The sequence below is a fragment of the Aulonocara stuartgranti genome, assembly GCF_965226115.1.
Source record: "Aulonocara stuartgranti genome assembly, chromosome: 19".
NCBI lineage: Eukaryota > Metazoa > Chordata > Actinopteri > Cichliformes > Cichlidae > Aulonocara > Aulonocara stuartgranti.
In genome coordinates, this window is record NC_138955.1 from 1,886,074 (window position 1) to 1,901,486 (window position 15,413).

The 15,413-nt window shown below is 41.2% G+C and overlaps 1 protein-coding gene across 4 annotated transcripts; it reads right to left on the reverse strand.

Moving 5' to 3' along the window:
• Positions 1 to 800: 800 nt before the first annotated feature.
• On the reverse strand, positions 801 to 15,327 carry ift43 (intraflagellar transport 43 homolog (Chlamydomonas)). 4 transcript variants are annotated; one of them, XM_082515264.1, is made up of 9 exons: positions 15,234 to 15,327; positions 11,900 to 12,001; positions 9,194 to 9,264; positions 6,923 to 6,958; positions 6,080 to 6,126; positions 2,399 to 2,471; positions 1,521 to 1,596; positions 1,330 to 1,392; positions 801 to 1,093 (listed from the first exon to the last, which is right to left on the reverse strand). In XM_082515264.1, the coding sequence occupies exons 1-9, from the start codon at positions 15,276 to 15,278 to the stop codon at positions 995 to 997; spliced, it is 612 nt and encodes a 203-aa protein (XP_082371390.1). In that variant the 5' UTR covers positions 15,279 to 15,327; the 3' UTR covers positions 801 to 994. The 4 variants fall into 4 exon arrangements, with proteins under 4 accessions (XP_082371390.1, XP_082371388.1, XP_082371389.1 ...); XM_082515262.1 differs by having other exon boundaries at positions 11,888 to 12,001; XM_082515263.1 differs by lacking the exon at positions 801 to 1,093 and having other exon boundaries at positions 1,115 to 1,392.
• Positions 15,328 to 15,413: the final 86 nt, after the last annotated feature.

Consider the following 15,413-nt stretch of genomic DNA (forward strand, 5'->3'; position numbering starts at 1 on the left):
GGCCCACCAAACGAAAAAGAATCTGGATCTATTTGTGATGGGCAGTGATTGAGCTGTTGGATGCGTAGATTGTGTGCCCTTGAGGACTTTTCTGTGCATCTCCAAATGTCACAAGACCGCTCTCTGCCTCAGAAATAAACCTAATCACAATCTGTAAATGTTACAGCCGTTTCCCTAATAGACCCGGCCTGACTTTGGAGGTCTGCATTTATATTCGCACACATGAACCAAAGGCAAAACTGAATGCTGATACACATGATCGCCACATGTTGAAGCCACACGTTACGCCAACTGTGATCCCATTAGAACACAATGCCATTTTAAATTCAGACATGGAGACATCTCCTTTCCATTGTCCTGGCCTTCTGGCTTTAAAGAAAACACACCTCACACTAGCAGCTGCCTTGTTCCTATCTCACATCTATTCCTCTTTATCCAGTAAAAAAGTATAATGTATGCTAATCCCCCAGGTGTCAATAGGAACTCTGTTCAATACATTTGAGATAATAGTGAAGAAGGGGTTGCTCCTATCGAAGAGCTGGAAGATAAAGTCAATGGCACAGTCAATAACAATAAGGTTGTAGGCTTTAATGAGGAATGTTAATTTGAACACAATCAAGTGGATTTCAGCTTAGCTGATTATCAACCTTGGACTTGTATGAAGGTGTTGATAATGCTGTTAGTAGAGTGGGGGAATTTTTATCTGTACCTGCTATTTTCACTTTGCCTTTTGGCTGTTTGAGTTAAAACTAACAAACTAAAAAAGTGAGCGAGTGAACTTAAAAAAGCAAAAGACAGGGTAAGGTAACACTGTACTGCTCCATGCACAGACAACTTTATTTATTTATAAAATTTACCAAATGCTGTACACACACTTTATACAAAATAACAGTAATTGAAGTTTGTAAGTTGATAGCCCTTCTCTGTAGTGGGATGTTCACTCCTACTAGAGCAACTTCATGTCTCAGTTCAAGCGTCCTCCTCGAGTTGCAGGCTACACAGCCAGCTCCTCACTCTCTCCTTGATCCCATTCCATCAGCAGCTCCGAGGACACCTCTGTAAACAGATGATCCCATTCCCAGCTCACATCATCCTGCAGAGCAAAAGAGAGACAGAAGAAAAGAAGAATTAGAGAGGCAGAGCGAGACATACCAAGAAAGTGAGTACGGGGAATAGAGAGTGGTGGGGGGGAGCAGAGGGTGTTAATGTACACATCATAAATCTTGATTACCTGAGAGACAGACAGCAACCTCCCCTGGTGCTCAAGAAACAGCTGGACAGGCCTTTCGTTGGGAGCTCGCAAGCTATATTTACTAAAAATTCACTCACCTCCCTCACCTCCTGCTCGGGTGCTAAAACCTTGGTGAGTAGCTTCAAGTCGATCTCTCCATCCTGAGGAAACAGTGCAGTAAAATTCACTTAGCTTGCACAAACAGAGGTGATGAGAGTTGCCACCTTGAAGAGAAGGCGCAGGAGAACATTGAAGGTATTTTTAAAAAAATAAGGTGTCTTTGACTCACTAAGGTTTGGAATGCAGAATAATTCTTCAGATCATTGTCCAGATCTCTGTAGGTCATTACTCGGTTCACCTGAACACTAACAGAGTGACAGGAAGTCAGGCTTCTGATGCACTTATACTGTAAACAAACTTGTATTTCGGTGAAAACAGCATGTCACAGAGAAAATCCTGCTTTCAGAATACATGCAAAGCAAGACTGCAAAGTGGCTTAGATGAGCTTGAAGTTTTCACACACTTAAGCTCTAAGATTTCAAGCAAAGGCCAGAGAGAGCAGGAGATGGTTGCCAAGTGTTAAACACTTTAAATTGAAACCCAGCTGCTTATCTGTGGGTTGGAATTAAGTGGGGGGGCTCTCAAAGTGGCCGGGGCCTAGCAGTGCATGCCAGTCCTACTTACTGCACATTACACGCTACATTGCCCTCGCAATGAGTTCAATGTGGATATTATCTCGCACAGAGAGCAAGCCCCAGCCTAATAACCTCCACCGCTGTCATAGCCTTGCAACATATTCGACACATGTCGACGTGTCTCTCACTGCCCTGTAAATCAAAGGGCCCGGTTAGTAAGGATCCTGGCAAGAGAGTTGCATAAATCACACCCAACTGTTATTTCTCCATTTCAGCCTGATATAGCAAAGGCACTCTGCAACAGCATCAATGGAGGACAGTTAACATGAAAGACACTAGAATAGTCTACTGAGCCACTGCTCTGTGCATGGACAGAGGTTTAAGATCATAGAGTTGGGGCTCTGTAAGTCACACTCTGTGTGTGTGTGTGTGTGTGTGTGTGTGTGTGTGTGTGTGTGTGTGTGTGTGTGTGTGTGTGTGTCCAAAGTGATTAAGTGGTTTGAAAGTGTTTACAGTTTAAGGAATTAACTACCATGGTGGAGCTGCAATTTGCATGGTGAGATCTTCTTCTTGCACTTCATCCAGATCAGGAATCGTTGGGATGTCTAAATACACACAATAAAAAAAGCAGAGTCCATCTGATACATTTGTAGAAGTGGCACATTTAAGAACATCAAATAATCATCAAACGACCATTTAGTATTCTTACCAATACAAACACATTGTTTAAATTACTGTAAATTCCCTGTGGACGGCTGCTAGAAGGTTACGTGCCTGTAAGCGGTACTTCCTCCCCTCCCTCTTGTGTGCTACATCCACATAAGAGCTGCCCTGTCACAATAGCCATGCGGCCATGAATATTCAGAAGGCAAGGCAGCAGCTCATCCTGCTGTGAGAGGGGTGCTGGTCAGGGGCTCCCCAGAAAGCACCCCCTGCTACCTTAGCATTTGGGCCCTGTCAGTGCTGCCCACCCCCAGGACCTGCGGTGGCCGGTAGGCCGACCTCCATGTCCACTCTGCCACTCCGACTGGAGCGGTATCCAGCCATGTGCACGAGTATTTGCTTGCGGGCCCATCTGTGTGGGGTCGGAAGTCACAGTGCGGCCTGGCAGGGGCTGCGGTGCCAGGAGCCGCCAGCCCGCTGCTCAAACAGTGGGAACCCGCTTTAATTGGCAAAACGCAACAGGACAGAGGATGGCTTCACTCCCAAGAAGGAGAGGGCAAACTTTCACAGCATTTTTCAGATGGACATATCAAGGCAGGGAAATAAGAGAGGGATGGAGAGTAGTCTGGATAGCTGGACATAAGCAGTAAAGAGACAGAAAAGTCTCTCCAACGATTTTATAGTGAGTAAGTTGCCGCTTGTTGACAGAAAAGGTGCCTGTACAGATAACAAACAATATATATTTCAAAAAAAATAAAAAGTACAGTAGAGGCTTTACAGGTGTCCCAGCTTTGGGTGTGATGTGTCTTTCCTGAAAAGTATTTTTCTGGTGTGGCAGCAAAGTGCACATCCTTATTAGCTCTAGAGCAGAGTGTGGACAGTGACAGAGAAAGAAAGTGGGGGAGTGGAAGCGAGGGAAAAGAGACCTGACAGATAGCGAGAGAAAAAGAGAGAGCTGGACTGCATGAAGAGGGTTGTCAGTAATCTCTAACCACAGTACTGCACCCTGAGGGGAAAGTCAATAGAGGAGCTAAATAGAGGTGAGGAGATGGAAGTCTGCATCTGATGTGAGGAAATATCTTGGCATCTATGTCACCATTCCTTCAAAATAGCCCCTAAAAAAAAAGAATTCAAGCAAACATAAATTTAGATGTAAGAAGGAGAAAAATATTTTGATTCTGAACATTCTGAGATGGATAAATCCTTAAAAAAAAAAAATAGTAGACCGGTCAAAACCTTACCCCCCAAGTTTTGCTGAAGCCCAAAAGCCTCACACTCTGCCGATAACTTATTTCTTTCTCTTTTTTTAATTAAACCAAATTAAAAATGCCATGCTCGTTTAGCCGCTGACAAGATTCATCTGTGTTTCTGATATCCAAATAAATGCGGGCGCAGGTATTTCATATTCATGAGGCCCCGGTGACACTTTGTCCTCTCATTTACAAAGCACAGCGTTCAGCAGAATCCGTCCCCCCTGGACCCCCAATCAAATTTAATGGTCTTAGTGCAATGACATCAAAAAGCTTTGCCATCCAGCTCTGCAAACAGCTTCCTGTGTTGTCTATCTGTCCACACACACACTCTCTTTCTTTCCATTTCAGCGAGTAACGCACTAATAACACACTCCGTGAGAGTTCGACGTGAAGCACGGAAGCATATGCTGTCTATGTGCAAACTCTATTATTAAGAGAAAAAAAAGCAACAACATTTTTTAAAACGAGCTTCAAATCCAACCTATTACTAGAGGTCAAGTGGCCCATAAAAGCAGCTGCAAACAAGCCAATGTTTTCTTCCAACGCAAAGGGCAACTCCATCAGGACGAGCATATTTCCCTCAGCATGGCACGCATTATCCATGCTGGCTTCCTTCACTCAGCTGGACATGTATCAAGGTGGCTTTTGTCTGGCAGCGAGAGGCCACGCGTATTCTTATTACACGGCCGCGTCCGGCTTCCTCGCTGAAGCATGTAAATATCAAAAGGGGATAATTTGCTGTGAATGTAGACATACTCCCAGCAGCACATGCCAGTCAGCGACTCTGGCAAACGGGCCGTGTCCTCGCCTTACTTCGGACCCCTATAATCTACGCAGGGGTCCAGTCGAATGATTACCCAGCCAGAGAATCCATTTGAAAGGCTTACGGGACAGCAACAGTCAACACGTCACAGTTTAAGTGGGAGACGGTGAGACATGAAATAGATGAGTGTCTTTGCGACACTGGTGCTATTTTATGTGACCAGCAGGAGGCTGTGGGGGCAGCTGATAGGGAGAAGGGAGCAGGGGACTGGGGCTAGCCTGGCCTTCTCTCCCTCTGTCTCTCTCTGTGCTTGTAGCCAGTGGACATAAGGGATAAGGGTAGGGGACATAATCAAGATCGGAGGGGCTATCTCACTAACCCTCAGCACTGTAATTTCCAATACCCCTGCCTCCAGCTCTGTATTAAGAGGTCTCCCTTCACAGAGTAATAATCTTTCCAGCGGCATTAACTGCAAGAGAACCAAACCTCTGGACCCTTCAATCAACTGTCCATTTTAGCCAGTGTGCCGACAATATCGAGTACAATCGTGTGTGTACAAACAATATAGAAGTACATTAATTACATGTATATAAAAAACAGTTTCTGAAATTGAAATTCAATAGTTATTATTGCCCTGTAACATCATTTGTATTTTGGAATAGATTTCTACTTTTTAAATTAAGCAAATAAAACACATCAGAAAAATACTACTGAGTGGAATTACCAAGAGTTATTAATAAATAATACAGTTTAAAATCTCTGCATGTCATTGTGACAACATTGGTACTCTTTAAACTCAGCAGATTCATGAACAAAGAATTAAACATGAATTCTCGTCATCTTCTCAAAAGTCACTCTACAGCGTACTAGGTATTTTTTTCATCTTCTTCTTATTAATCGTAGTAGTATTCTTATTTTATTTCCTAATAAAATGACAATATGGCTGTTTTAACAGAAAAGGTTTTCAATTTGTTCATGTGCACGTCTCTCAGCATGCATGCCAACTAATATTAACTTAGCCTATTTAACCCTGTTCCATTACTGCTTTGCACTGCAAAATGTTGTATTTATCTTCAGCAGCACCTTGCTGAAAATTCCTCCCTCAGTCCAAACATTGTTTGTGGTGCACACGAGCCCTCAGGTCACTTAGTCAATGCAGCAGTGTTACCACTGGATCTGTATTCAACAGCACCAGTCTGACACTTTGTGTCCATGTGTGTGCATTTTGTGATTAACTGTGTTGTTCTGGCTGATGGCTGGACAACCTCAACTCTCCATCAAATGAGCATATTCCCTCATCACGTTAATCAAAAGGACCGCGCTCATACTTTCAGTGGTCAAAGTCAGCGTTCTAACACACAAATCCATGCTATATTCAGGGAGAAATATGGTTTGAGCACCAGTGAAAAGCAATGATCTGACCGCCTGCTTATCTGCTCTACTTTCTGAGGATGAATGTGCCGGTGAGGCACTGGAGGGCTCCACTTTGCCCGTAAGGAGGCACAGAGAGTGAGGATTGCAAGGGTGCTCTTACCTCCTTCATCATCTGATCCCTGGGGAGTTTGTGGTCGCAGACGGCGGCTGTAGAAACAGGAAGTATGAGAGCATGAATTATTTAATGCTTTCAAACCCTATCTTAACAGTCATCATAGGGAGTGAGTGAGTGAGTTGGCTCCTAGACTTTTCTTTGATGATGGGCCTGTTTTTGTTCTTTCTTATGATAGGTAGGGTGCTTGTTCAGTTTCCTACAGTCTGAGTCAGACTTTAGAATAACAGCCTCTGACAAAGCTGCTATGAGACACACAGTTGTGCTGTCTGGGTTAACACAGCCTGACTGTCCTAGACAAGATCACCTCTAAGAATTAAAAAAAAAAAAACCCAGCTGGAGGCACAGTCTGAATAAGTATTGTTAAGACAAGACAATTGTGACAGAAGCAGAACCTAAGGGATTTTTCGGCAGAGTAACATCATCACTTTCACACAAAGCCTCTGTCTCACTATAGCCATCCAGGCACCAAGCTCCAGCTGCAATGATGAGTCAAACATACAGGACTATGTCCTCTACCTGCCTCTTCTCATGTGGATGCCTATTCTGGTCACACAATTGTGTGAGGGTGGGTGGAAGGGACTAGAATAACAGGGAAACAGCAGTAAAAGTGACGGCAACTCAGTCATGCTGGATTTTAATCATATTAAGTGATTGTTCTTGGAAAGGCGAGGATTAGTTACGACCAAGGACAACTGGGGAAGTAGAGTGCCATTTCCACTTTACTGCGAAAAGAACAAAAATTTAAACTGGCCTATTTTTATACCACAAGTGCTGACAGTTATGAAAGTCATCTGACAGCTGAAAGAATAAAATATTGTTCCTACTTACTCTTCGAGGTCCTCAGCTGCAGGTCTTCTCGAAGATCTGTACGTCACCAGAGAAAAATAATTTTCACACAAATTTAATAACACACACATATTAAATTGTATTTCTTTCAAACTAACAGTAGGCATATCTTTTTCATCCGTGTTAGTGGAGTAGACAGTAGTTGTCTTCTGTTTTCTCAGCCTATAATACCAGTTTAACAGCCTCAGCAACTATTTACAGACTTCTCTCCATTTATTTTCCCTCAGTATGAAAAGATGCACGCTGGCATACCAAAAATGCAGCATTATTAATATGCAAAGCATATAATCACACAAATGCAGGAATAAAACAAAACATTGTAAGTTATGTGTATTTTTTAAAGCATACCCAAAATTTTTTTTCCAATATCATTTTTAATCTTCCTTCATAGAGCTAAATACATTTGTTGGTTCTCCTGGTTGAGTAGTGACCCCTAGTGGTTTTAAAGGTGATTCAATCAGCCTTTTACTTCTTTTTTCTTTTAATTCTTTAGCATGTCCAAAACTCAAGAGCACAAGCAGCTATTATGTGCAGATCGATACAAAGCTCATACTTAAATCCATAAATAAATCCTTTTGTATTTTTATCAAGAACAAGTATTAAGAGGTTCTTATAAAAATAAATCTGTCCCAACATTGGGACAATAACAACAATGGCAACAAATAAGAACATTTATTCATAGCTTGTTTTTCAAAGGTGATATCTTATCATCTTTTTTCACCATGAGGATTTCATTTCCTGTTGATCTGCCTGAGGTTAATTTATTTTTTTGGCAGGAGGGGGTGTTGGTATTAAAGGATGTTTTTCCTGGTTGAAGTTATGGGTCTAAGTTCATAGGATGATGTGGTATGATTTTTTTTAATCACAGATCACAAAACCTGCGAATCCAAAGTGAAGCTTTAACAACGTAATGAAATTGACTGGACTATAAGTCCTATATCTTATATTATATTGTTATGAGTAGCGTTAATAATATTTTTTTCCAGTAAGAAAAATTATCTTAAACACTTCATCTTGCCAGTTCTCTGCTCATTTACTGCTTTGTCCATCTTTTGCACGCTATCTGCGGCCAAACCAGCCGATCTGAAGCCAGCAGAGTCCAATCAGGAGAGCGAGAGAGGAGCTGAGGGAGCCTACCTGCCTGCCCTTGGATGGTGTCCTGTCTGCGGGGCGGGGGTGGCGACACTTAAGACACATTACAGGCCCCTTGATTAAGACTCATGTAAGGCAAAGCGATAGACATGGTAAAACTGTCTGGAAAAAGTTGTTAGGGATAAAATATATTGTGACAACCTGGTTTCAAAGGTTCATCAATAAACTGACAGATCATTTAGTGTCAATTAGAAGTGATAGATCGACAAATCCTGGGATTTCTGCGCTGGGATTAGTGGGAGGAGGGCGGTGGTGATTGAGCATGAGGGGTGACATTGAAGGGAAAAGTCCTTGCTGGTTCCAGGGGGGACCATTACTTACTTTGTTTCAGAGAGGATCAATGCACGTGCAAACCCCTTTTACACCTCCTGTATTTCAATCACTTTGAGACCGGGAATCAAGCGGGGGTTACGCAAAAGCGGAGAAGCGACACGCTGACCTTCTGCGAGAAAGGAAAGATCTATTGAGTTTGCCGTTCTCCCTGCTTGCACTAACGGTGCAGCAAACTACGCAAATAAATACAATTGACTCAGCCTGTTCACTTCAATGCATCTCCTGTGCTCCCACTTCCACTGACCGAGCAAAAGAAGCACAATGGCAGTTGGAAGAACAAACTGTTCTACAGTGTATTAAAACATCTCATATTGAGTCAGTGAAGGAGAATATTGCGATTTAGATGTGTTAGTCTGAGACGAAGCCTTTTGGCAAACACCTTCCATCTGTTCAACATATTTCATGAATTCTCCATGTTGTGATCCTTGTGTAAAGAGCAGACTGCAGTGGTAAGGGGTGATTAAGTGGCTTGAACCCCCATGATGAAGTGGCTAGCTGACTAACAGTGCCCTCCTGTGGCTGATGCATTAACCATGTCAATTACCGCCTTGCTCACAGATGAAGACGAATGGAGAGTTGCCTGCTCAGACAGGCTCCCTCTAACCTTGTTGATTCACAGCCCGAGTGCCAAATATGCACTGATAAATAAGCTCATTCAACAGCATGAGAGTTCATTAATAACACATAAAACAAGACCACGGCTTGGAGTCCCAGCTTAGTTTCATTATAGTCGCAAGAGATGGAGGGGGCGAACGTGAAAATACGTACTTGGCAGAACCAGATCCAGAGCTGTCCTCTGCCCAGCCGCCCTGTCGCCGGGCTGGTTTAGGAGGAGGGCCCTGGAAGGAGGAAGAACTTCAATAACAGCTTCACTGAATATCTACTCACCCACACTCACGATAAGTAAATACATATGAAAGCATTCAAACTCCTATGAGGCTTTAGTCTCGGAAAATATAGCACAGAAGCGGCATGTTTTCATTAGATGTTGGGGTAAACTTGATCAGAATCAGTGGCCTCATGTTAAACACACATTTCATAAATAGGTATTCCAAAATTGAAGCATTCATCCACAAATTGTTAAGAAAAAAAAGAAAAAAGAAACTGTCTTGTTAAGGTATGCTGATCGAACCACCTGTGGAGTAAACAACATTCCTGATCTGCTGAGCAAAGGATCGTCTACTGCAGCGGTCCCCAACCTTTTTTGCGCCACGGACCGGTTTATGTCCAACAATATTTTCATGGACCGGCCATTAAGGTGTCGCGGATAAATACAACAAAATAAATCCAGAACCGGTACCAAAAAAGAAGATTTATACATAACACACGGAAAAAGACCCAGGGAAACTGAGTTAACAATAAAAACAATAAAAAAAAAATAAAAAAAACGCTAAAAGGCGAAACCATGAATTTCACACCCAAGGCCCGGTACCAAACGACTCACGGACCGATACCGGTTCATGGCCCAGGGTTGGGGACCGCTTGTCTACTGCATGTGCGCTAAATAGTTTAGTTTATTATAGTTTTCAGCCGTAACCATTTGAAGCATTAGAACGTATAGAGCAGAGTGTGGGAATTAAGTCTGACCCTAAAACTGAGCCAGAGGGGGAAAAAAATGACCTCCCACTCTGTCTACTTCTTTGATTCTGAAAATAGTAAACGGAGTAAGAATCTTGATCCTGAGACCGGGACCCTGAGGCCAGCGTTTGAATGAATAAATTCCTCAGCGCGCACAAGGGTGGGCACTAGACAAATGAATTAGGGAAAAAGAGGGACAACATTTCTCATTACTAAATTGGGTCTGCAGAGGACAAAGTGTTCGTGAAGAATTTCTTTCATTTATGATGAAAGAGGAAATAATCTTTCATGGCTGGTTCCTTTACTGAAGCCATTTATAAATCTGAATGTCACCATTAAGCAGGGCAGAGGGAGGGGGAGCCCACTCTGCTCCACTGTATATTACCATTAATCGAGAGAGCTGAGGCTGAACGAGCTCCCTCAACTTTGTGCAATTAGTAACTGTCTCTTTAATAGGAACAAAAAAGGGATTACAATTATGGAGGCTTTTTTAGAGCAGCATTTAAACATTTTTTTCACATGATGTGAAATCTCTTTGATGTTTCATATGTGGCATTTCAACAATGGAGAATTTTCATAAGGGATGAGATAATAAGGTCAAGTGCATCCTGTGTGCAATAAATGTATCCTGTGGCAGTTATTTCACTCAACAAAAATGGGGAGGACCAAAATAGTCCTGAGAAACAAAACAAAAACTGCGAGCATCCAATTCCTCATGACCAAATATGAAGCTCACAGCTGTAGTAAAATAGTTATGGCTATTACGCCAATTAGCTTAGGCCTTAAGGTTTCTAATTTGGGATTCTATGACGGTCTCTAGGGCGAGGAACTTGTAGTGACCGAACTCTATGAGCCCATAAAAGCAATGAGTCTTTGTTTAAAAGGATGTCGGGAATGCGACCAATCAGTTGGGTATTTCGGGCAGAAGAGAACGGGTTTGATAAACGAAGACTGCAAAAACGCCACCCAGTCGCACGACACTCTGGAAAAATGTACTGCATGTGCACAGCAGGTCAGAGAGGGCGCGAGAATACCGGTTCATACATTAGGAAAGTTGGCCTAATTTGGGAAGATTAGCCTAAAGCAAGGGCATTGCTGGAATATTTGCTCTGGGAATGCTGGCTGGTTTACAGTTTGCCAATCCAGGAGATGTGACTGATCCTATAAATGCCAACGACAGTGAAGTGATTTGTTGTATTTCAACTGTCACTTATGATCTGATTTCTTATGATTACATGCAACATGATTCAAGGGCAACAAGAAGCAAACTTTACAATGAAAACTGTGCCATGACTTGAAGTGATTTGTGTAAAAAAGGCACTTGTAGAAAGAGAGGATTTATCAGTTGCTGGTGATACTAAATAAGCCAACTGAAGACAACTACAATGTTTTGTGACTCACAAGGTTAAAAGGATTTAGAGATTATATGAAGTAACACTTCAAACCCTTAATGCAACACATAAGAGCCAACATATACAGGCCAACAAATAAAGAGCAGCTATTCTGAGTGTTTCGGAGCACTTTAAAACCTGCTAAAGTAGAAAAACAGCAACTCAAACATCTCATCACCTGCATTATGCACTCCAATCAAACTTTATACCATGTGTGTCAAGCTGGCTCTTCGAGGTGAGCTGTAATTTGAGTCCTATCAAATCTAATCAGATGAACTGAAGTAAAACACTTCATGATAAAAGAAATGTAAGATAACCGTAAATGGTATAAAGTTGATAAGCTGAGCATTAGGACTAGAAGCCATGCAAAGTCATCGCTTAATTTATGCTACCTACCTCATCATCATCCTGTAATTCATGTATGAGACAAGACCAAAATGCATATTTATGACCTTGTAAATGAATGTTATAACACGCAGAGGTTTATTATCACATGATTGCATACCTCTCCTGCTGAAGCAGAGGTGGAGGACTTCCTTATGTGACGAGTCTCTTCAAACGATGACTGGTGTGCCGCAGGGCGAGCTCTTCGTCCAGACTTGGCAACCTGGGAAATGTGTGTAATTTCAACATGTAAAACCACTGTATGTGACAGACATTAGCACAGTTATTTGGGGTTTATAAAATAATTTGTGGTTTTAATTTGCTTTAACTGTCACATTAAATGTTTTCTGAAAATGGGATGGGAATCAAGAACGGGTTCCAGTTAAAAGGAGGTTCCAAACGGTCTAATTCTCTGGAAACTTCTGCATCCAACCTTATCAATTCCTGGCATGTTTTCTTTTTTCCAACAGCTGCACATTGCTAAACAATGACGTCAAATTCATGGAAGTGGAGCTTTTGCACACCTGAGTCATTTGTTTTCCACTCATGCACACATGTACAGATTTTAAAGATTTGAAATGATGTCAAAAATCTGAAATAGCTGTTTGCTTTTTTTTTCTCCACAATAACTTCAGAATATTTTACGAAGCCATGAAAACTTTTACCTCCATACTATGAAAACGTCCGGTGGGTCAGTGGTGTAGTGTTTTCAACATTCCCCTAACATCCTGGGAAAACCCATATGGAAAAGAAATAGTAAAAACTTACATGATTTACTCATGAAAGTGGCCACTTTCTCATTACTTTCATATATTGTTTTAGTAAGTATCCAAAACATACAAGTTTCATTATATAATTCTTCAAGGGATCTTATATCTGTTTTCACTCTTGTATGCTTTTCATACAAGTTTCACACAAGACGGATACAAACTTTATAAGATCTATATATATCTTTTCCATATGGGAAAACACAACCCAGCCTCAGACAGTCATAAGATAAGGATAAATTGGAGGGTTGTGTCAGAAAGGACCGTTTTTGTAAACTCTGTGCCATATCCCATATGTGGATCCATTTGCTGTAGTACCTACTGGGAATAACCGAGCAGCTAGAAGTACTACACCACTGTGAACATTTTACAGGTCCTAGGAGCAAGAAAGCAGCAGAAGGTCAAAATTTGGTGCTTTTTGATTTGGTTTATTCAGCCCTCATCACTTCTTAAGTACAAGAGATGCACAAGAAATTGTCTGGAATAAAAGAAAATAAAGGTACAGTGAGTAATTTTTTGAGGTTACAGAAAAAAGACAATGTAGTACTATAAATATACACTGAATAGTGTTTATCTGTGTCTTCCAACAAATTGATGTGTTTTCATAAACTAAAATAATTAGGTTTTTGGAAGTTCCCACATTGCCCCGCCATCTTGAATAAAGTGGCCGAGATGGACATCGTACTTCTGCCTAATTGCTTTTTATGTATGTTGCAGAAGACTGGCCAAAATGAAAACACCATATAAGACACTTTTAATTTAAAGATCAAAAATAGATGTTTCAAATTATATGTGGCCATTTAACACTTTCACATGTAGATTTTTCATATCTTTCTCATTATGTCCTTCCCTGCCATCAGTGCAGTCTCTTCTCCCTTATTTCCCCTTCTTCCTCCTCACCTCAATCCTGATCCTCTAACACATGAAAACATGCTAATTTATTCCTAATATTGTCGCAATTACTTACTATCAGAAGATTAGACATGGGACCCTCCCATCTCCAGACAAGTGACAGTAGAAAACTGTTTTCTATTGTCATTGCTCCAGACAGCTGACAACAAGCCGGCTAAACAACAACAACAGCTGGATATAAGCTAACATTATGCCAGCTAATGTTAGGCTCAAGTGTCCTTAAACAAATCACACCTTCCTTCTTGACAGCAGATTATGTACCAATTTGCAATCTACTAATATCTCATGGTGAGATTTTAAAACACTGTACCTTTAAGCAGTTTTAAAAACAGCGCCCACTCCAAATATTACAATCTGAAACCAAAATGTTATTTTGGTTCAGCATGACATTTTCTACAACTTTGAGGATCAATATCTTTCCACAGATCATTGTTCAAATAGCAAAACTGTATCAAAGTAATGTCTATGATGTAAAGTAACAGAAACAAAGATACATTTTTACCTACATTCTGATACCAGGCTCATCTTCTAGCCATGATTCTTTCGGTTTCAACATAATCACTTCTTACCACTCCCATTTAATCTGTTCAAGGAATTAAAACCATGACAATACTGAGTGAAAGACAACTATGAATGGGTGTGGTTTGCATAGCCGCAAAACAAAAACAAGATTTTGGTTTTAGATTGTGAAACTTGGAGTGGGTACAAGTGATGTGGCTGCAGTTTTTAAAACTGTTTTTCAGCCATGAAAATCGTAAGTGCCTAGCTTCAGTATATGTAACAGAGTATGATGGCACAAACTGCCAGAAAAAAAATTAGGAAATAAAAAAGCGTCAAATCTCAACCCACCCCTTTTTTACTTCAAGGACCTGTAACTTGGAAAACATTTATAGCATATAGGCAGAATTTTGTATGGCTTCAATATATAAGCTAAATATAATATAAACTAAAGTTATTAAAACAAAACATCTGATTCTGAGGGGTTCAGGTGGGAGGCACCCATTTTCCATGGAGTGACCCGTGAAGCTTACATGTTGGAGGAATAAAAAAAGTAGATTCACAAAGAATATCACCTATATGATTAATTAAAAAAAATTGGATTTACTATCAATAAAAACGTATCAATATTTACATTAGTCCAAAGACACATAGTATAATTCAAATGAAACATTGTCTTTTTGTCAACTAAAAGTGGTTGGTCTTATTTCAGATTTGAAGTCATGTTTTCTGTGTAGTTTATAGAAATGTGAACGTGTGTGAACCACAAGCACCAACAAAAAGAGATGAGTGTATCCCCGAAACATTATCAGGACAGCAGGCATTCTTGCCTTTTATGGAGAAAACCGGTAGCAGTGGGAACACAGTATGCATGCTCCCTGTACGTTTTCTGAGGGAGTAATGCCAGACACAGAACCAGGTCAGAGTTTACACGGAGCTACCAAAACACTGAGCTATGCTTGTGGGGGAAATTTCAGCTAGCATCATCTGTGGCTAACCCCGAAGTTAAAGTTAGCTGAATACGCAGACAAACCTTCCCGCTGCCAGTGCTCAAAAACAGTGAATGATGATGATTCTGAGCAGGTAACTGACAGGTTAAACTGGCATATCATTTACTGACTGGCTATTACTGATGCTCGCATTAGCGAAACAGAAAGCTAATTAGCTAACTAGCATCGCTGCACCGTCATACAGTGCCCACAACTCAGCTCAGAATGAATGCTACTTTCCTCCCATTACCTTGCTATGTGCATTTTAATGATATAAGACCCTACTTACATTTCTTGCCGTTCCACCATCTTCTTGTTGGAAATTATCGTCCATTTTTTTCCTCCTACCAGCTAGTTCACCTTCTTCCTGGATACCACCAGGCGTCACACAGCAACGCTCTCCATGGTAACGCAAATCAGGAGGAAAGTGCCTTTGGACCGCCCCAAATATCGTTAGTAAGTAAACAAA